Source organism: Panthera uncia (assembly GCF_023721935.1).
Source record: "Panthera uncia isolate 11264 chromosome A1 unlocalized genomic scaffold, Puncia_PCG_1.0 HiC_scaffold_16, whole genome shotgun sequence".
In the NCBI taxonomy this organism is placed as follows: domain Eukaryota; kingdom Metazoa; phylum Chordata; class Mammalia; order Carnivora; family Felidae; genus Panthera; species Panthera uncia.
In genome coordinates this window covers 68,699,943-68,723,684 of record NW_026057576.1, presented here as the reverse complement: position 1 = coordinate 68,723,684, position 23,742 = coordinate 68,699,943, and the positions used below count along the sequence as shown (strand labels likewise).

At 37.3% G+C, this 23,742-nt stretch overlaps 1 protein-coding gene and 1 long non-coding RNA gene across 6 annotated transcripts in view; both read right to left on the bottom strand.

Moving 5' to 3' along the window:
* Positions 1-23,742, bottom strand: part of PCCA (propionyl-CoA carboxylase subunit alpha) — a 483,211-nt gene that overhangs the window by 164,772 nt on the left and 294,697 nt on the right. For all 5 annotated transcript variants that reach the window (XM_049647162.1, XM_049647163.1, XM_049647160.1 and 2 more), the window contains one exon: positions 14,179-14,287. In XM_049647162.1, coding sequence (XP_049503119.1) covers positions 14,179-14,287 — 109 coding nt within the window. The remainder of the gene's footprint in view (positions 1-14,178; positions 14,288-23,742) is intronic.
* Positions 11,256-12,965, bottom strand: LOC125933924 (uncharacterized). The gene is made up of 2 exons (XR_007461158.1): positions 12,723-12,965; positions 11,256-12,692 (listed from the first exon to the last, which is right to left on the bottom strand). It is a non-coding gene; the product is annotated as an uncharacterized LOC125933924 (long non-coding RNA).

The window sequence follows — 23,742 nt, the reverse complement described above, 5'->3', positions numbered from 1 at the left end:
CATTGAACAATCCAAAATGAATTGGGAAAGGTTAGAGTAGAGGAGAGAGAAATCAATTCTCCAATGGCAGTAGTGAATGGGAAAGAAGTATGAATAGGATTTGCCAGTGGGGTGCAACAGCTGCCAAATATCCTGCAGCCAAAGAATTACAATAATACTGATGAAGTGTGCAAGAGCTTCTGGAATCATTGCAGGGAATGGAGAAATTCTCCTACAATAATGAGGCCATTCTGTCTTCTGTTCAGCTGGTATGGTGGAATCAAAGAAAAAAATATTTTAAAGTGTAATACTTAGCAAAAAAAAATGTATAAATAGGCCATCTTAGCCATTAATAGTGTGTGCTTGAACTCACGTAGATTTCTAAATCACCCAGGATGTGGTCATATTAAGTAACAAAAAATACTGTAACAGAGATAGTAAAAAGTAAGGCAGGCTTAAAGGTTAATGACTGAATTAACATTTTCTCCCCTTTGTTGCTTTTAGGAGACTTATTTGCTCAAATCAAAGTAGGCATTTCCAAAGGCAAAGCATGGCTATGTATGTTTGTGAATATATACCCAAAGTATGATTTTTTTAATTATATAGTCAGTTATCAGAACACCCACTTCATTCTCATAATGAAGTAGTTTACCTCAGAACATATATGAGACAAGTATGATAAAAAGTTGTATTTTATTGTCACAGATGGTATAAATCCATTAATAATGTGTCCTTTTAAACTCAGAGACATTTCAGTAAAAGAACCAATTGCATCTGTACCACAATACTAGCTTTTCCTTGGGAACTATTTTCATGTGGCTGCTTTTTTCTATGTTTCTTTCCCTACTTATCTTTCAATGATTGTGATATTTTAAAACCTCAAACTTTATCATCTAATTGAAAACTTAGTAACAGGTAAGAGAATTATAAATCCACAACCAGGAAAGGAAAGAAGCAAGGAAAAAAACCCGAGATAATTGCATCTGTCAGGTAAAAATCACTAAAGAATTGATTCTCTGTTTTATCAGGAAGCCAGAAGAGGAAAGAAACTACAATATGAGTGTGAGTCACGTGAATGTAACTTTCCATTATGCCACTCTGGCTGACACTGAAACCCACAGCAGGCTCTGTAGCCCATCTACATACCTGACACATATACCCGACACATTCCACGGAGGATCAACTCCCAGAGGCGGTGATACACTGACTCCACATACCCAAAGCAATCTCTCCAAAAGTGAACCCTATGTATTTTAAAACCTTCCAGGCTAAAGTCTTTTCAACAGTGTTATCGTTGGCCACAGTGAAGGAGTTCCCTTTCCTGACTCTTTCACCTCTGCTCAAATCTCAAGAGAGACATTAGAAGCTTTAAGTAGAAACCAGAGAGTCAAACGGTCTTGTTCAGCCCCATGCAAATCACTCAGGATAAGCGCTTAAAAAAAGTCAGAAATCATCCAATCTAACACTGCTGTTCTCAGAGGAGGAAACCAGAGTCAAAAGTTGAAGCATTTGTACAGAGACTTGGGCCACCTGTATACTTGGAAGTGGTGCTGGCACCAAAATTCTGAGTCCTGCCACCTCATTCCGGGCTGATGCCAACTGGACCACACCGAGCACGGACATTTCAGTGCCAGCTGAAGGAGCCAAAAGAACCACAGATGACATAATTTTCCTAACCCCAATTACTGAATAGGGGAACTGCCATAAACAAAATAAGCTAGACAGAGGTGCCTGAGTGGCTCAGTCGGTTAAGCAACCTGAGTCAAGGCTCAGGTCATGATCTCGCGGTTCATGGGTTTGAGCCCTGTGTCCGACTCTGGGCTGAAAGCTCATAGCGTGGAGCCTGCTTCAGATTCTGTGTCTCCTTCTCTCTCAGCCACGTCCCTCCTCACACTCGCTCTCAAAGATAAACATTAAAAAAAAATTCTCAGGATTTATCAATTTTATAAGAACAAGGTTTTCTACAGATGTTAATTTTTTCAAGTTGCTAATATTGTACAGTCTTTGAAAACCATTTTTTCAAAAACTATTAATACAGAGAAATGTTGACAACACAACATGCTTTAAAAAAAAAAAAAAGACATCCCTTCAAGTAGAATGGCCCATTTTCTGTAAAATCAAAATAACACACTTCATGTACATACATAGAAAAAAGGCAAATCCTCCTAAGAGTTTCTAGAACTTACAAGCTGCCATTTCTCTCTCCCCACCTGTTCTCAAACACCCCTCAATCCACCTTCAACCACCACTTCCCACACAACATTCCCGAACACTGCCCTCATCAAGGTCCCCATGACCTCCACATCGCTAACTTCAACAGTCAACAATCACTCTTCAAATCATGTATGTCAGTTGAACACGTCTTCCTCCTTGAACCCTTTCTGCACTTGGCTCTCTCAACTCCACCCCAGACTAATTTCCTGCTGGATCTGCCTCTCTTCCCAACCTGTTACTGCGGAGTGTTCCAGGGCTCAGGCCTAGGACCTCTATGCCTGACCAGCTTCCTGGCTTCTACTCTTTCCTCCTTACGGTTGTTTACAATATTGCAACCACAATGCTCATTACTACACATGGTACAAGTTCTTTGCCCGAGACTCTGCAATGCCTCCCCACTTCAATCAGTGAAAACCTAAGTCCTTACAACAGCCTACCCAAACCAACTCTAGCCCTACTAGGGGAGCTTGCTTACTCTTCTCATTACATTGGCCTCCTTGCTATTTTTCAAACAGGTGGGGCATACTTTGACCTCAGGGGCTTTGCATTTGCTGTCTCCACTGACAGGAAGGTTCTTCTTGGAGATATTCATGTGACTTGCTCCCTTCCACCATTAGGTGTCTGCTCTAAAGTTCATCTTCTCATCCTGCTAATCTTTCTTGCCATCCACTTCCCTGTGATCCAAATTAAAACTCCAACTACCCTATAATCCACCTCCAGGATAATCGATAATCCATCCCTGTTTATCACCAAAATATTTATCATCATTATCATTCTCATATCACACAGTTTACTGACCTGTTTTGTCTATCAACCATCTGCTAATTAAACGTAAGCTCAATGGGGGTAGGATTTTTCGAAATCATTTGTTCCCTGCTAATTTATCTAAATTTTCTTTTCGAAATGTTTTATTTATTTATTTTGAGGGGTGGGAGGGGCAGAGAGAGGGAACAGAGAGAAGACCAAGCAGGCTCCATCCACACTGTCAGCACAGAGCCCAACACAGGGCTCAATTTCACAAACTGTGAGATAATGACCTGAGCTAAAATCAAGAGTTGGACTCTTAACTGACTGAGCCATACAGGTGCCCCTAAAATATCTAAATTTTCTAACTCAACTCTTATAATGATCAACAGATGATATTAAAAGACATGTGATTATACTCAATATCTGTATACTATTCTTTTATTCAAAGTGGAATGGAAGAACACACCCTTAACACAAGAAAAAAATATTTCCTACCAACTGCCAAACTATCTGTTAATATTGAAATGCTCAAGGTATTTGTTAGCTAAAAATAAAACAAGCATGCATCATGACCATTACCCTTGAAATGGAATCTTTGTCATTAGAAATTCTAAAAAAGAAAATTGGGCAAGGATAGCTAAAATTAAATGGGTATGTTAAGTATTTTATATCTCATTTGACATTGACAAAAACTCATTAAGAACTACTAATTATCTTCATATTGCAGATGAGGAAATAGAGTCCAAAAGAGATTAAATAATTTATCCTAAGATAATAGCTAGGGACTGGCAGAACCAGGGGAAATCCAAGTCTCTGGCACAAAAGCTTTGCTCTTAAACATGAAACTGTACTAGAAGCTCTAGCAGAAAGGAAGGCATGGGGTAATTAGAAAATGCAGAGGCCACTTTGGTTACTCAACATCTATCTCATACCAGAAAATCATTCCAAGACAATCATGATAATCCAATTCCCTTTGCAGTTATTGGCTTATGAATGGGCAGGAGACTCACTTTTGGTCAATAGGAACTGAGAAGTAGCTGCTTGAGGATCATCTGGGAAAAGTTTGCTCAGACATAATCCTTTGAATCTTATCTAGATTTGACTTCCCAAACTCCCTACAGCCATCCTGCTATCACAGAGTTATGAAAAAGCCACATGGAGAAGAAAGTGAGGCTAAGAAAACTACAGAAAAGTAGCATCAGCAGATAACCATACTGAACTTTATCTTTTCTCTTCTCCGAGCTTCTTGTTCACTGTGAAGCAAGAACGACTATCAGTCTGAATCAATGGCTCTGTTACCTGTATCCAAAAGGATCCCAAGTGATTTAGAAGGTTATATGATTGCCCCTCTTGAAATCAATTAAAAAGGTATTACAATGGATTTTTTACAACTAGGAAGAATTATTACAAAAGAAATACAAATACTAAAGTGGTCAAACTCCTGGTGATAGAAAGAATGGTGGGTGCCAAGGGCTTGGGGCAGGAGGTGGGTGGGCAGGTGAAGAAACGGGATGTTATTCGAGAGGGTGGAATTTCAGTTCTACAAGATGAACACCTTCTAAAGATCGGTTGCACAACACTGTACATATAGCTAATACTAATGTACTATATGCTTAAAAATGGTTAAGATGGTAAATTCTGATATGTGTTTTTTTACAATTAAAAAAATAAATACAAATATCATTAGCTTCTCTTTATGAAATGAATAATCATTTTAAAAATGAGAAAAAGATCCCATCCATAATACAATATATAAACAACCAAATAATAATACAAAAACATAAACTATCTAAGAATAACAAGAAATCTACTCTTACAATAAAAAAATTATAAAGCTTTAATGAGAGAATCAAAGAGACTTTGATAAATACAGTCACATTTTCTGAAAAACCTCAACATCTGATGTCTATTCTACCCAAATTTATGTAGCTTTAAGGCAATTCTAATATCAAAGTGCTTTCAAAGCTCAGGTAGAAGAATGAACAATAAATTTTGGGAAGAAAATAATAATTATTAATTTAAGGATACAATGACAAATGCAAATGAAGAGAAAAATTTGGAAGTAGACCCTAACGTATTTAATAATTTGGCATAGGATGGGGCACCTGGGTGGCTCAGTTGGTTAAGAGTCCAGCTTCTGATTTTGGCTCAGGCCATGATCTCATGGTTCTCGTGGCTGAGATCAAGCCCTGCATTGGGCTCTGTGCTGACAGTATGCAGCCTGCTTGGGCTGCATTCCCTCTCCCTCTTTGTCTCTCCTTCAACTTCAAAATAAATAAACTTTAAAAATAAAAGAATTTGGGGTGCCTCGGTGGCTCAGTTGGTTGAGCATCCAAACTTTGACTTGGGTCACAGTCTCATGGCTGATTAGTTCAAGCCTTGCATCCAGCTCTGTGCTGACAGCTCAGAGCCTGGAGTCTACCTCAGATTCTGTGTCTCCCTCTCTCTGTGCCCCTCCCCTGCTTGTGCTCGGTCTCTCTCTCTCTCAAAATAAATAAACATTTGTGCTCTGTCTCTCTCAAAATAAAATAAATAAAATAAACAAAATAAATAAATAAAAAAATTTTTTCAAGTAAATTAAAGAATTTGGCATAGGATGAATGTGACATTTAATAATCAATGAGGAAAGAATAAATTAATAAATGGGACCAATTCTAAGAAAACAAAGAAAAAAGGAGACAAACCAAAGGACAGACTCTTAACTATAGAGGACAAATGGGGGGGGGGTGAGAGATGGGTGAAATAGGAGATGGGGATTAAGAGTGCACTTGTCGTGAGAAGCACTGAGTAATGTATAGAAGTCTGAATCACTGTATTACACAACTGAAACTAATATAACAATGTATGTTAACTATACTGGAATTACATTTTTTAAAAAATGGAACTGATTCTACTGGTTAACTATATGAACAAGCAAAATTAGATCTCAACCTCCTATCACTTTGCAAAATAAGCCTGAAATATGAAACACCAGTGTAATAAAGAAAAACTATAAAAGAATGGAAATAGAATATAAGTAAATACTTGATATAAGGGTTTTTTAAGAAAAAAAAAAAAAAAAGCAAAGTAGGGGCACCTGCCTGGCTCAGTCAGTGGAATGTATCACTCTTGATCTAAGGGTTGTGTTTTTGAGTCCCACATTGGGTGTGGAGGTTACTTAAAAATAAAACCTTAAAAAAAAAAAAAAGATTGATTTGACTAAATTAACATGGAAAACACACCCTACTGGTGTCTCATTTGCTGGACTGTAAGATAAGACATCTCATTTTTTTCACTAAAGATAATTAGACCCCAATTTCTACTTTCTTGTCATATTCATAGCTACCCGATATAAATAAACAAAAAAGGCCATTTCTTATTCTTAATGATTTTTGCTTACCTATAAAACATTTATGTAGTTTTGTACAATATAAAATTCATTTCTTTATTTTTTTTAGTTTATTTATTTATTTTGAGAGAGAGAGAGAGAGAGAGAGAGAGAGAGAAAGAGAATCCTAAGCAGGCTCCATGCTGTCAGCAAGGAGCCCAATGTGGGGCTTGATCCCATAAAATCATGACCTAAGCCAAAACCAAGAGTCCAACAACTTAACCGACTGAGCCACCTAGATGCCCCTTATTTCTTCATAACAAATCAGGTAAAAGAATTTGGGTACTGAAATATAATTACACAACATCAATTATTCTCACAAAAACTTACGAAAAACATTATTCCCATTTTAGTGGTAAACTTAAGTTTAAAGTAATATATCTAATTAAGTAACATATCTAAAGTAATATATCTAAGGTCACATTACAATAAGTGGTACAGTTATGACTGGAAACCAGACTTCTAATTTTAAATTCTAGTTTTTTCCACTAAACCACAGAATGTATTTATGTAACATATGCATATCTACTTAGATGTGTGTGGTGTGGTGGGGGGGGGGCTCTGCACACATGCACGCAAGTCACACAAATGAAAGAGAAGGAAGGAAAGAGGAGGGGAAGGGATGTGAGGGCAGCAGGAAAAGAGAAGGGAGAGCGGAAGTAGGGAAGGGAGAGATGGGCAGAGAGAGGGAGTGCATGAGTAAGCACACACTCACTGTTAGTGACTAAATGTTTGTGTCCCCACTCCAAAAACTCCAATGTTGAAATCTAATGCCTCATATGATGGTATTTGGAGGCAGTGGCTTTGGAAGGTAATCCGGTCGTGAAGGTAGAGCACTCATGAAAGGGATTATGCCCTTATAGGAGGAGGCCAGAGAGCTAACTTGCCCCCTTCCCACCGTATGAGGATATAAGAAACAAGCCTTCAGCAACATAAAAGAGAACCCTCACTGGAACCCAGCCAGGGCGGCCCCCTGATCTCAGACTTCCAGCTCCAGAGCTGTGAGCAATGTTTGTTATTTAAGCCACCCTGTCTATGGTAATTTGTGAGAGTGGCCCAAACTGAGACACTCATATGTATTTCTGTCTTGCTATCTTTGGACATACAAAGAGATACTACTTTATTTGAGAAGTAGGTTGGAATATTTTATAAATAAAAGGCTACCAAATCACAATGAAGAAACTCTTTTATAACATACACATAAGTGAATCCCAAATGAATTCAAGAGTTAGATGTTGCTGATTTTCCCAAAAGTTCACATTTAGGAATCTGAACACATTCTCTGGGAAATGGAAAAGTACAAAGAAAGAAAGAAAAGGAAGCAAACAAGCAAAAACAAGCCACAAAAATATATATGATGAAATTACTATAAATCTGCAGTAAAATAAATATTTTTATAAAACCCGTGAAATAAACATTTACTTTGAAACACCTTAAAATAGTTTCAATATACCTCAGTGTAGCTACACTATGAGGACTGACATGCCAAAAGGAGTCAAAGACTTATCCTGAGCCATACCCCCTGCCAAATTCTTACAACACACAAGGTTAAGTGAATGCAAAACAGCACTTTGCTAGGGAAGAGAGACCTGGTCACCAGCCTTCCACCACCAGGGAAGTTGGTACAGCTCTCCCAAGAACTAATAATCATTACATGATAAATTAGCATAACAGAAAGATAATAATCATGAAATTAGGAAATGTAAGTGATAAAGCTCAAGAAAGCCTAGTTGACTATTTACTTAGCTACCAGACCTAACCAAAAAAGGCAACAGGTGTAGAAATAACAGTGGGAAGGACAGAAGTACAGAAGTTTAGAGAGAGCGCAGTGGCGTTCTCACTAGCGCCTGAGAAGCTTGGGATGGCAGAGGTGGACTTGAACAAGAATAAAGAAAGGAAAGGGCCTCGCTCAGAAAGGTGATTCCTGATCTGTGAACAAGCATTTAGATCCAAGGAAAACAGGCATATCTTGAACAAAACTAAATGAAAGATTACTATAAGGGACTAAATTGTTTCCTTTACTCTTTTTTCCTCCAATCATTATCTGTTAGTGCAATAAATTATTAAACCAAACCACACTGCAACAAAATCACTCTCACTTCAAATAACATGAAGTGATTGTTTAACACAACTTTCAAACATTCATTTCTGTCAAAAGAATAAGTGACATGACAATTAAAAATAATTATCATGTACTTCTGTAAAAATTTAATTGTGTTTGCCAAATTTATTTGCGGTCATCCTGAGAAAAATTGCTATTGTTCTGACATTAATGTTTTGGTGGTTTTTTTTCTTCTAAAAGGCACTGCTATCTTCTTACTATCCAAATACTATGGGTACATATCATCAGTGTCTTTTTCCAAGTCATAAATGATGAAAGAATAAAATCCATAGAGATATTGGGAAAATAATATCAGCAGCCAAAACAAGCCACACAAAGGAAGGGCTGAGGGCTACTGGATCTGGAAGCATAAACATTACATGAGCACACCCATGATGGAGGAATGTGCAGCCACACCTGGAGGCTGACTCTTAGACACCATTCCCAAGCCAATAATGAAATCATGCTTCGTGAACCAAAATGTAAAGACTCAATCACCTAACATCAACTTTGATGTCAGGGACCTTTGCAAGCAAACAAGCAAAAATAACTTAGATTTACTTCGTTTAAGTAAGATTATACTCTGCCAAAAAAATCAATATATTTTGCTAGATATTACAGGTCTCTGTTGTCATGGGTAATACTGTTTCACAATAAACTGGCTTACTAAATGAGTAAGTTCCATAGAAAATAAACTCACCCGAAATAAATCATTGTTATATACGTAACATGTGCACAGTTGTTTACATAATTTTTGCCACATATTTTATTAATATAATTTTTCCAACTTTTAAAGAGTAATAAGTTCAATAGTAATATATAGAGGAGAAGGATTCTGGGATGATGGCGGACTAGGAAACATCAGGAATGTGTCTACCCTCCTAAATGACGATTATACTGGCAGAATCTCTCTGATATTTTTAGTTTAGAACTCCAGCCCAGTCAAAGGCTTGCCAACTTCCAGGTTAAAGTGGGATGGTAAATTGCAATTAATTTTGGTCAATTTCAGGTCTTACCAGAGTAACAGCTACTCATCCCCCAGCCCATCCCCAGCAACTGGCAGGCAGCTTGGCATGTGTTCCTGGAGCAGCATCCACACGGCTTGTGGAAGCCAGGGTGGGCAAAAAATGGATCCTGTCCTCCAAATACTAGGCATCTGTGTTATGATGACTGACTACTGCTTGTGATCACAGAAGTGCAGACAAAAAGGTAGACAGCCATTGTTACTGCACTTCCTCCCAGTGTTGCAAGCCCCTCCCTCTGGCTGAAGGGACTTCCAGGGGATTTAAAGGGTCAGTACCCCCATTTGCCTCCTTCATTTTCTGCTTTTCTCCCTGTCAGGAGCCAGACAATAAAGACTAAGACATTCAAAAACAACTGCATTTATAAGGGAAACTGGAAAGTGACTGTAACACCCAGGGAAATGCTCAGAAAAGACCTGAGAAGACCTTACATTTACACCTCAAGCTGATCAGCTGATTGCTGGCATAGAGACAGCCTACAACAAATAAATGCAGACAACAACAACAACAACAACAACAACCAGTAAACCCTGAGGAAAGAGGAGAATCTGATTTCCAGAGTTACCATATTAACAGATTCAAATGTCCTATGCTCAACGACAACAAAAAAATCACAAGTCATATACAGAAACAGAGAAGTATGGTCTTCTCAAAGAACAAAATTAGCAGAACATGACCATGAAAAAGAGCTAATGGCAGATATGGTAAACCAAGACTTTAAAACAACTCTCTCTTAAAGATGCTTAAAAAACTAAAGGAAGATGTGAACAAAGAAAACAATGTGAAAACAAAATGAAAATATTAATAAAAAGATTAAAAACCTATAAGGAAATTTAAAAATTCTAGAGCTAAAAAGTACAATAACTGAAATGAAAAACTCACTAGGATTAAAAGGCAGATTTGAGCAGGCAGAAGAATCAGCCAACTTGAGAATAAGGCAAGAGAAATTCTCGAATTTGAAGAACAGAAAGACTGGGTCCTGTGGGACACCATCAAACAGACGAATGTATTCATCATGGGAGACCCAAAAGGAAAGAGAGAGAACGGAGAAAATATGTGAATAATGGCTGAAAATTTCCCAAATTTGATGACAGGCATGAATATAAATATTCAAAAAACTCAATGGACTCCAAGTAAGATGAACTCATAGACCCCCAGGAAGACACATTACAGTCAAACTTTTCAAAAGCCAAAGAGAAAATCTTGAAAGTAGCAAGAGACAGGCAAATCATCACCTCCAAAGGATATTCAATAAGACTGTCCGATTTTCAACAGAAATTGAAGAGGCCAGAGGCAGTAAGCTGATATATTCAATGTGCTAAAAGAAAAAAAACCAAAAAACAAAACAACCTGTCAACTAAGAATCTGAAATCCAGCAAAACTGGATTAAGAAATAAAATTGGAAATTAAGACATTCCCAGATAAAGAGAAGCTGAGGCAGTTTGTGGGTTTGTGACCACTAGACCTGCCCTGCAATAAATGCAGAAGGCAGTCTTGCAAGTTGAAATGGAAGGACTCCAGACAGTGCCAGGAAGCCACATGAAAAAATAAATGTCTCAGTAAAGTCCATATTATTATGGACAATAATAGCTGTTATTATTATAACTTTTTTTGAAAGTCCGTATTTTGTTTTCTACATAATTTAAGAAATTAATACATTTAAAAGAATTATTAATTTATGGTTTGGGGCACAGAATGTATGAAGACGTAATTCTGTGACATCAACACCTGCATCCAGGGAACCACTAATCTTCCCATCATTATATTTTTGCCTTTACTAGAAATTTAAAATAAAACTACAGACTATATAGTCTTCTTTAATCTGGTTTCTCTTAGCAGGACTTTTTTTTTTTTTTTTTTTTGCATGGTGATACATATACCAGTACTTTTTTTCTATTTTACTGCTAAATAGTATTTCATTGTATGAATATACCACAACTATTTATCCACTTACCACTTAATGTACATTATTCTAGTTGGTGTGTATTAGTGTGGCAATGTGATTTTGTCTTTCTCTAGTGATTAATGATGCTGAACACCTTTTCATGAACTTATTGCCATTCACATAACTCCTTTAATAAAGATTTCTATTTTTTTAATTGGGGTGTCTGGCTTATTTTTGAGTTTTAAGAAGTATTTATACATTATAAACTCAAGTTCCTTATCTATATACCTATATATCTATATATCTCTGGATACATTCTGCCATTTGCTACATATATTATTTTATAGTTTTCTCAATGGTATCTTTTGAAGAGCAAAAGTTTCCATGTGTTTTAAATTCTGTAATAAAAATTTTAAAATATGCTTCTAAAGACTAGGGAATAAAAATAATATTCACAACATAATATTACAATAAAAAAATAGAAGTCAAACTATATTCCCAGTATGACTCTATGTGAGGTATATGCACGCTACATGTATGTATGTCTATAAATATACACACATATATACACTTAGAAAGGAATACATCAAAATGTGAAAAAGTACTTCCTGAAAAGTTTGTGGGATACAAGTAATTTTTATTCTTTTCCTTTTTAAACCTTTTTCAGATTTTTGCCAGTGGTAAGTCAGTACTCTCTGAAAATAATTTGAATACATATCTTAAAGATCAAACCACTTCATTATTAGTGACCCTCAGGACTTCAGAAATGATCAAGGTCCAAATAACATCTGAAGGGCATCAGGATATGAACACTATATTTATCAAAAGAATAATAAAAAAAATTATACAAGGTATGATTCTGGATTTAAAACAAAAGCTAGATACACACATCCCTCCAAAACATCCCTGTTGCAACAGAGCTTGATGGAAACAAACTGCAATGATAGAAGGTTCTTTCTATCACTCAGTTCAGTAGCCACTAACCACAGTACAGCAGTGGCTACAGAGCACATGAAATGAGGTTGGTGACTACACAGATAGTGGCACTGAAACCTGAGAAACTGAACTTTTAATTTAATTTCAGTTCAAGTAAGCACACATGGCCAATGGCTACTACATTGGCCAGTGCAACTTTAGGGAAAAAAAACAACCAGATTCATGGCTTTATTGCCCACTTTCCTCCTCCTTCCATCATTCAGTAATTTACTGATATTCTGTAACCTCTCAACTCTCCCTAGACATCTATCAAATCATTACTTAAAAAAAGATTATACATTAATCTACTAATGAGTATCTACCCAAGGGAAACGAAAACACGAATTCAAAAAGATATATGAATACTATGTTTAGTGCAGCATTATTTACCATAGCCATTTCCTACACACACACACACACACACACACACACACACACACACACACACATTCACAGAGAGAGGAAGAGAAAAAGAGAGAGAGAATACTACTCAGCCATAAAAAAGAATGAGATCTTGCTATGGGAAACAACATGGATGGACCTAGAGGGTATAATGTTAAGTGAAATAAGTCAGACAGAGAAAGACAAATACCATATGATTTCACTTATACATGGAATCTAAAAAACAAAACAATGCAGAAACAGACCCATGAATACAGAGAACTGATGGTTGCCACAGGGGTGGGGGGGGGGGGCATGGGCAAAACGGGTGAAGGGGAGGAGAAGGTACACGCTTCCATTTATGGAATGCTAAGTCCATATGAAAGCTACAGCATATGGAATACAGTTAATGGTATTGTAATAGTGTTGTAGGATGACAAACGGTTACTGTGTTTACAGTGTGCACAGCATGTAGTATAGAGCTGTTCAATCACTATGCTGTACACCTGAAACTAATGTAACACTGTGTGTCGACTATACTTCAATAAAAAAAAGTGGGAAAAAAAAATCATCAACTAAGCTTCCTATACTCTCTGTTGAGAATAAAAACAAATGAAGAGTACTATTTACTCCAAGATTTTCTGAGTAAGACCAGTCAGCCATTAAGATACAGCCGAAACCCAACCTACTTCTCCTCTACCTAATTCTCAGAGGGTAATCTGAGTTTCTGATCTGTGTTCTTCAGAGCTGCTCAGTCACCTGCCATCTTTTCTCTTTTTCTCTTTGTTCTTCTTCTTGTGGAAAAGCAAAAAACATGGAAAAGAAGTTGAAGTGACACAGTTTTATCAACAACATCACCCTAGCAAGTCATAGACTGTACTTGCTAAAGTAGGATTATGTTAGCAAGGACACAGAAATTCATGTTAAGTAATTCTGTCATTTAGAGCCATTAATGTCATGATGACTTTGTTTTTATTTGCCCTGATACAAAGGATATTTTTTCTTTCACTTACATTTCTAGGAAGCTAAAAGGTATACTTAGGGATCACAAATAACTAACTCAACCTGTTAACTCTTTCTTGTATCTTATAAATGAATTTCTTATATATATGTATATTTTAGCTGCTCAGACTCAATCCTAATTTTTAGTACTATAACACTTTTCAAAACTTTGTCAACAAAGTTAACAAAGATTAACAAACGAAGTTATAAAACAGAAATAATAAAATACAAATTACTTAAACAGATATTCCTCAGGGCTTCAGAGTATCTTCTTACCTCTAATAATGTCCAAATTAGCAGGGTCAAGATCCTTTTTTCTGAGTTAAAAAAAAATCATTTGAACAAAATAGAAGCAATACCATTTTTAAACAGTGTGATTTTATTATATGTCTGCAAACACTCACAAGATTCAGAACTATGATCAGTTATATTTTTTATTAGCTATTTTCTACGATTAGATTGTCGGTATTTGTTCATTTATGCTGTCTTAAATAATCTAACATACCTTGAATTTTCATGTTCTTGAAAATGTTGTGCTCTTAATTGGAATGCCACGAACAATGATGATGCTATTGCCAATAATTGGTTTCTCTCATTCTCTGTTAACTTGTGTCCTGAGGGAAATCAATCAATCACATACATCTTGTTAACATCTAGTGCTTCTAACTTATAGAATTATTAGTCATTCAAATAAGTATTTTATCAAACATCTATTATAGAGCTAGTATTATACCAGGCACTGAGGCATGCACTGGGGAGGGAAGAGAGCAAGATTATTCAAATAAGACCAAAAACCCCAAGTGAGTCTATCAGTTAGTTCTAGGAATTTGGTAATAGACCCCTCAATGGCCTGGATAAACTGCACTCTTCCAGGCTTTGAAAAGTTCCTGATGAAAACAACTCACATGACCCCATACTTACCCTATATGAGGATTACAAAAATTTGGTCTTAGTCTTCTCAAAAACAGTCTACAAGAGCACTTCTCAAAGTGTGTCCTATGGGCTATCAGGAGTCCCCAGCAACCTTTGGGGACTGCAAGGTCAAAACTACTTTCACAATAATGCTAAGATTTATTTGCTTTTCCTCCATCATTTTTTTCAGGTGTATACTGTGGAGGTTCCCTGATCCAAGAGATATATGTGTGGTGACTTCATTGCTCTGATGTCAACATATAATGGATTTATTACTAGTACTATAAAAATAAATTTTAAAAAAAGAAAAAAGAAAATAAATAAATATTTTTAAAGCTCCTAAGTTTTTTCTTCTTTTTTACAAATTGTTTTAAAATATTTTTTAAATGTCTGTTTATTTTCGAGAGAAAAAGAGAGAGAGAGAGCAAGCTAGGGAGAGGCAGAAAGAGGGAGCAACAGAGAGCAAAGCAGGCTCCACACTGTCAGCACTGAGCTGGATGTAGAACTTGAACCCACTAAATGTGAGATCACGACCTGAGCCCAAGTCAGATGCTCTACCGACTGAACCACCCAGGCACCCTTCTTCTTCTTTTGTTAATGTTTATTTATTTATTTTGAGGGAAAGAAGGAACATGCGTGCAAGCAGGGGAACAGAGAGGGAGAGAAAGAATCTCAAGCAGGCTCTGCACTGTTGGTGCAGAGCCCAATGGAGGTGCTCAATCCCACAAACTGGGGGATCATGACCTGAGCTAAAATCAAGAGTTGAACACTTAACCAACTGAGCCACCCAGGCGCCCCTGAAGCTCCTAAGTTTTAATTTATAATATCGCAACTATCAACGGATATAACCACAAAAACTCTTTGGAGTATAAAGAGGACCAGTAAAATGATCTCCAACTTCACTGTGCATCAGAACCACCTGCATTAAAGCAGATATTCCTGTGCTCTATCTGCAGAGACTGACTGGTAGTAAGTCTAGGATGCGGCCCAAGAACTTGCATTTCAAACAAGCTTCAGGGTGGTGCTGATGCTGCATGTCTACAGATCTCAGCTTGAATAGAACTATTTTAGACACATGTTTACCAAATTGCATAATGCAAACCACTCAAGTAGTTCATGAAACCAGTTTAGTGGGTCATGACCATAAAGACAAATTATGTGAACATTTTGCACCCCGAATCTTTTGTGGATGTGTGTACACTAATCAAGATGCAGAAGAGATTTCTTACAGTGGTTGAAACAGTCACTCCTCTAGACACATTTGCACATTGTATGTCATCAGCAGGGAAAAAGGCAATACATTATGAGAATCCTTTCCTCTGTAGGACACTGGTTCAGTGTTTCATTTGGTCTAATCGCTAGCTGCACTAAGATAATATTGAGAAAGGAGATTCCCAAATAAAACTCACTATTATTCATCACATCTCACAGAGAAATTGATACAATGTATATCAATTTTAATCCTTTTATTGATACTGGAACAGATTTGCAAATTCTACCAAGGACTAATTCCCAATAAATTTCTATCTGATATAAGCCTGCTGAAAACTTATCTACTTCTACAATTTAAATTTGTTTCCACAACTTAAGAATCTCTCAGGTAATTTTAACAGAGTAGTGCTGCAGAGATGATCTATTTCATCCTCCATGCAGTGCGAATGCCTCTTCTACAGCACTATTGCATAGATGGTTATCTAGGATTGACAGAACCCCAATAGTTGGAAAGTGACAAACTCAAAGATTTCTAAATAGATGGTTACTTCTCATACTGAATCAGACTGCTTCTACAAACTTTTTTTTAATGTTTATTTTTAACAGAGAGAAGAGACAGAATGCAAGTGGTAGGGGGCGGGGGGGAGAAAAAGGGAGACACAGAATCCGAAGCAGTCTCCAGGCTCTGAGCTGTCAGCCCAGCCCAGAGCGCAATGCGGGGCTCGAACCCACAAACCACAAGATCATGACCTGAGCTGAAGTCATACTCTTAGCTGACTGAGCCACCCAGGGGCCCCAAACTTTTTTAAAAATTTTATTTGAGAGAAAAAGAGAGAGGGCACAAGCATAGGAGAGGGGCAGAAGGAGAGACAGAATCTCAACGTTTTTTATTTATTTTTGGGACAGAGAGAGACAGAGCATGAACGGGGAGGAGCAGAGAGAGAGGGAGACACAGAATCGGAAACAGGCTCCAGGCTCCGAGCCATCAGCCCAGAGCCCGACGCGGGGCTCGAACTCACGGACCGCGAGATCGTGACCTGGCCGAAGTCGGACGCCCAACCGACTGCGCCACCCAGGCGCCCCAAGGAGAGACAGAATCTCAAGCAGGCTCCACACTCAGCACGGAGTCCCAAGCAGGGCTCAATCCTACGACCCTGGAATCATGATCTGAGCTGAAATCAAGAGTTGGATACTCAACTAACTGAAGCACCCAGGCGCCCTGAGTCAAACTGTTTCTTTGTGACTTCCACCCAACTTTTCCAATCTGAAGTAATTTTGAATAAGTCTATTCTAATTCTATTCTTTCCTATGCTTGTACATTACCCATCTTGAAGGATATAGACTGCAGTTACACACTCTGCCACTCATTAAAATGGGTTTTATATCTTGACCATCCTTGGAGTATCTAGCCACATTGAAAAGATACTTTTCAGGTCCAAAGTGGCAGTGTAGAAGATATTCTATCATAACTATTCTTATGATAATGGTTCTAGCATAAGGCTACTCTTGATCACAGATCAGAGGGGCCTTGACTCCTGTTGTTCTCTTATGGCCTGACACCCGCAACATGTCTGCCCTGGCTCTGACCCTGGACTTCTTCTGAATGTTCTACATTACTATGCCCTTAGGTTTTTCCTTGCTGAAATCTCTGGCACAGCTGGTCCTGGTGTCTTGCAATCCATGATCCAAATGTTGTTCCTAACTAAGTTAGACTAAAATCCAGCCTAACCACCTGGACCAAAGCTGATCCAAGGCAGAAAGTGGCCCTGACTGAATCTTAGCTTTAAGATGAAGATTAGTTCATCACCTGACTCTTTCACCAGAGTGATCAATATAGTATGCCCTACCAACTACAAAAGTGACCCATTGTGTATTAGACACAGTCAACAAATAAACACACATCAGTGGCCAGGGCTCAACTGCTGGGTCAAGCTGATTACAACTGCATTATTCCATATTAATGAGTCCTCTCTTCTCCAGGCTAACCACCTATAGTTCCTTCAAAGTTCTTGATGTGAGATGGATCTCATACCATCTTTTTTTTTTTTTTAACATTTTTTAAATGTTTGTTTATTTCTTTAAATGTTTATTTATTTTAGACAGAGAGAGAGAGAGACAGAGTGCGAGCGGGGGAGGGACAGAGAGAGAGGGAGACACAGAATCCGAAGCAGGCTCCAGGGTCTGAGCTGTCAGCACAAAGCCCGATGCAGTGCTCGAACTCATGAACCGTGAGATCATGACCTGAGTCAAAGTCGGACACTCAACCAACTGAGCCACCCAGGCACCCCTAAATGTTTATTTTTGAGAGAGAAAGAGAGAGAGAGAGAGAGAGAGAGAGAGAGAGAGAGAGAGACAGAATGAGCAGGGGAGGGGCAAAGAGAGAAGAAGACAAAATCCAAAGCAGGCTCCAGGCTCTGAGCTGTCAGCACAGAGCCTGACACAGGGCTCAAACTCACATACCACAAGTCATCATACCATCTCTAATAAGAGGTTATGATTTTCATTATCATAATCACTTTCTTTTGCACACACCCCAAAAAACTGAAGGACAGTTTTTTTAGTTCTTTTCTTAAAATGATATCTTTTATAAATTGTGAGATAAAAGACATAAAAATGTAAAGGACTTGGTCTAATATCAGAGCCATGTTGAGACAGTCTTTGACTAGAGGTTATATAATCATACTATGGCTCTCCCTATCAAAATAACACCAGCATTCTTCACAGAGCTAGAACAAGTAATCCTAAAATTTGTATGGAACCAGAAAAGACCCCAAATAACCAAAGCAATCTTGAAAAAGAAAAGAAAGTAGGAGGCATCACAAACCCAGACTGCAAGCTATACTACAAGGCTGTAATCGTCAAGACAGTATGGTACTGGCACAAGAACAGACACTCAGATCAATGGAACAGAACAGAGAACCCAGAAATGGACCCACAAACGTATGGCCAACTGATCTTTGACAAAGCAGGAAAGAATATCCAATGGAATAAAGACAGTCTCTTCAGCAAGTGGTGCTGGGAAAACTGGACAGCGACATGCAGAATGAACCTGGACCACTTTCTTACACGATACACAAAAATAAACTCAAAAATAGGGGCGCCTGGGTGGCTCAGTCGGTTAGGCATCCAACTTCGGCTCAGATCACGATCTCGCGGTTCACGGGTTCGAGTCCCACATCAGGCTTTGTGCTGACAGCTCAGACCCTGGAGCGGGCTTCAGATTCTGTGTCTTCCTCTTTCTCTGCTCCTCCCCTGTTCACGCACTGTCTCTCTCTCCCTCTCAAAAATAAACAAAAAAACAAATTAAAAAAAAGAAAACTCAAAATGGATGAAAGACCTAAATGAAAGACAGGAAGCCATCAAAATCCTCGAGAAGAAAGCAGGCAAAAACCTCTTTGATCTTGGCCACAGCAACTTCTTTTAACTCAACACGTCTCCGGAGGCAAGGGAAACAAAAGCAAAAATTAACTACTGGGACCTCACCAAAATAAAAAGCTTCTGCACAGCAAAGGAAACAATCAGCAAAACTAAAAGGCAACTGACAGAATGGGAGAAGATATCTGCAAATGACATATCAGATAAAGGGTTAGTACCCAAAATCTATAAAGAACTTATCAAACTCAACACCCAAAAAACAAATAATCCAGTGAAGAAATGAGCAAAAGACATGAACAGACACTTCAAAAGACATGAATAGACATCCAGATGGCCAACTGACACATGAAAAAATTCTAAACATCACTCATCATCAGGGAAATACAAATCAAAACCACCATGAGATACCACCTTACACCTGTCAGAATGGCTAACATTAACAACTCAGGCAACAACGGATGTTGGCGAGGATGCAGAGAAAGAGGATCTCTTTTGCACTGCTGGTGGGAATGTAAGCTGGTGCAGCCACTCTGGAAAACAGCATGGAGGTTCCTCAAAAAGCTAAAAATAGAACTACGCTATGACCCAGCAATTGCACTACTAGGTATTTACCTAAGGGATACAAGTGAGGTGTTTCAAAGGGACACACATGCACCCCAATGTTTATAGCAGCACTATCAACAAGAGCCAAAGTATGGAAAGAGCCCAAATGTCCATCAATGGATGAATGGATAAAGAAGATGTGGTGTGTGTATATATATATATATACACACACACACACATACATACACACAATGGAGTATTACTCAGCAATCAAAAAAAATGAAATCTGGCCATTTGCAACTACGTGGATGGAACTAGGGGGTATTATGCTAAGCGAAATTAGTCAGAGAAAGACAAATATCACATGACTTCACTCATATGAGGACTTTAAGAGATGAAACAGATAAGGGAAGGGAAATAAAAATGATACAAAAACAGGGAGGGGGACAAAACATAAGAGACTCTTATAGAGAACAAACAGAGGGTTACTGGAGGGGTTGTGGGAGCGGGATGGGCTAAATGGGTAAGGGGCATTAAGGAATCTACTCCTTAAATCATTGTTGCACTATATGCTAACTAATTTGGATGTAAATTTTTAAAAAATTAAAAAATTAAAAAAAACATGCTATGGCTCAAAACAAGACATTAATATTAGAGTATGCTTATAGTCTAATATAGATCCATATAGTATACAATATATAATGTATAAAAATACTCATTTTAGCTTTTAAAAAGTAGTTGTATTTATTATCCTCATAACTTCCAAGGTATAATATAGACATAGTAATTTTTTTAATTACAAAATGTCTGAAATTTCATCAAGTAATTTTTGACTGACATATGAAATCTAAAAATAATCTATGTTTTAGCCATTTAATTGACACCGACCATACAATAATAATTTAAAAAGAAAACTTTTTTACAACAGCTTTCAATTTCAAGTTTATGGGCCAATTAGAATTCTTTACATATGCTCAATTAGCACTTACTATTTTGCCAAACAGAAATAAATTTTACAGAACATTGTACAGAAAAATTTTACAGAACACAGTCATATCATTAGTTTTCATTAGAAATGTTTGCACTATTCTTTTAAAAGATTACTCCAATGTCGAGACAGTAACTAGACTCCTCAGTTTTATTCTAATTGTTTTTATGTTTTACATTTAATCTTTGCCTGGAACTCATTTTTTTTAATTTGGCATAAATTAAAGTTCTAACATTTCATATAGAGTAAAAGAAAAAACTCCCACATATACTAATTTCTGTTTATGAGCTCCCTCTTCCATTACACTGACATACTTATCCATTTTTTTTGTTTTCTTTCAAGTACTTCCTTTCTTAAACTATTTTTTTAAATGTATGTTTATTTACAGAGAGAGAAAGCATGAGCCGGGGGAGGAGAAGTAGAGAGAGAGGGGAAAGAGAGAATCCCAAGTGGGCTCTGCTGTCAGTGCAGAGCCCAGCATGGGGCTCCGTCCCATGAACCATGAGATCATGACCTGAGCAGAATTTAAGAGTCAGACACTTAACTGTCTGAGCCACCCAGGCATCCTACCCCCATTCCTCCACTTTATATCATGCTGTTTAGATGCAGAGGCTTGGCAGTACATTTTAAAACATGGAAGGCCAATTTTCCTCTATCATTCTTCATAATTTGCTATTTTCAGAAATTTATGAATACATATAATCTTTTAAATCATTTAATGTAGTGGACCTTGTGAATCTAACTGGAATGACATAAAATCTGCATCAATCTGAGATAGATTGGCACTCCTATACTATTGAGTCCCCAAACAATAATTGATATGTTTAAAATTTAACAACTCAGGAAACAACAGATGTTGATAAAGATATGGAGAAAGAGGAACCCTCTTACACTGTTGGTGGGAATGCAAACTGGGGTAGCCACTCTAGAAAATAGTTTGGAGGTTCCTCAAAAAGTAAAAAAATATAACTACACAAGACCCAGCAATTGCACTACTAGGTATTTATCCAAAGGATACAAAAACAGTGATTCAAAGGGTTACATGCAGCCCAATGTTTATAATGGCACTATCAGCAATAGCCAAATTATGAAAAGAGCCCAAATGTCCACGGACTGATGAATGGATAAAGAAGATGTAGTGTGTGTGTGTGTGTGTGTGTGTGTGTGTGTACGTACACACACACACATTGGAATACTGATCAGCCATCAAAAAGAATGAAATCTTGTCATGTGCAACAACACGGGTAGAGCTAGAGTGTTTTATGCTGAGTAAAATCAGTCAGAGAAAAATACCATATGATTTCACTCATATACGGAATTTAAGAAACAAAACTGATGAACACAGGAGAAGAGAATGAAAAATAAAATATAAAACCAGAAAGAGAAGCAAACCATAAGAGATTCTTAACTACAGAGAACAAACTGAGGGTTGCTGGAGGGGGGTTGGGTGGGCAGATGGCCTAAATGGGTGATGGGCATTAAGGAGGGCACTTAAGTGACAAGCACTGGGTATTCAATGAATCACTAAATTCTACTCCTGAAACCAATACTATACTATGTGTTAGCTAACTTGAATTTAAATAAAAATTTGAAAGAAAAAAAATAACTGATGTTTTCCCATCTGTTCACATCTTGTTTCTCCTCAACAATATTTTTACAGCTTACAGAGTCCTATAGGTTCTATGTCTTCCCTATTAAATTTCTCTTGACTATTTTACAAGACGCTACAATTAATATGAACAGGGTTCATTTCAAACTGGCTCTTTCTAACACAGAGAAGAGACACTAACTTTGCATGTTTATCTTGCTGCATTCAGTCACCTTGACAGACATGTTTTAAGTCTAGAAATTTTTAGTAGTATCTTCTGGGTTTTCTAGGGACACAATTATATATGGAAAAAGAAAATTTTCTTATTTTCAAAATATTTAAACCAACTTTTTTTTGGTCTTTTTGATATTCCAAAGCAATAAAAATGATTGATAATAACCATCACTTTACAGAATTCATTTGTTCCTGATTTTAAGGGAAATTTTTTTAGCATTTCATCATTTAAAACTAGGGTTTTTTTAGTTTTCATAAAGTACATTTTTAATCAAATTTAATTTTTTTATTTCAAAGAATTTTTAATTAGAAAAGGCTATTGAAAAGCATAAGAGACTTAAAAACTGAGAACAAACTGAGAGTTGATGGGGGGTGGGAGGGAGGAGAGGGTGGGTGATGGGTATTGAGGAGGGCACCTTTTGGGATGAGCACTGGGTGTTGTATGGAAACCAATTTGACAATAAATTTCCTATATATTGAAATAAATAAATAAATACATACATACATACATACATACATTGTCAAAAAAAGAAAGGCTATTGAATTTCCACCCAACACCTTTTTAGCACCTACTTTTTTTGTAAGCCATCACTTTTTATTTTATTCTAATTGTAATGGATATCATTAACAAAGGTACTTTTTTTTTTTTAACTCTGAGGTACAATTTTCATACAATATATGGGTCCATTTTAAATAAGCAATTGAGTTTTGACAAATGTGTATGCCCATATAAACACCACAACAATCCATATCAAATTTTCCATTACTCCAAAATGCTCCTTTGCATCTCTTTCCAATCAACACCTCTGGACCTCCTTTCCCTCCCTGACCTCAGGCAATTAAACTCTTTTGTAGTTTCATTTAAATGGAACCAGAAAGTAAGTACTCTTTCGTGTCTGGCTTCTTTTGCATCTAATATATTTGAGATTCACCCATGCTTTTGAGTGAATCACAGTTTCTCTCATTCTTACACTCAGTAGTATTCTATAGCATGGATATACTGCTATTTGTTTAGCCATTCATTCACTGAGGGCTTTCAAAGTAAGGGAGGGGGAAGATATGATTTGGTTCTAAAAGTGAACTCTGGCAGCTGGGCGAAGATGAATTACAAAGTGCAATGGCGGCAGGAGGGAGGGCTATGAGAAGGCTGTTCTAAATCCAGACAAGAGTATAGCAGCTCGGATAAGGGGGGTTGGTGTGCTGGTTTGGTGTTGAAA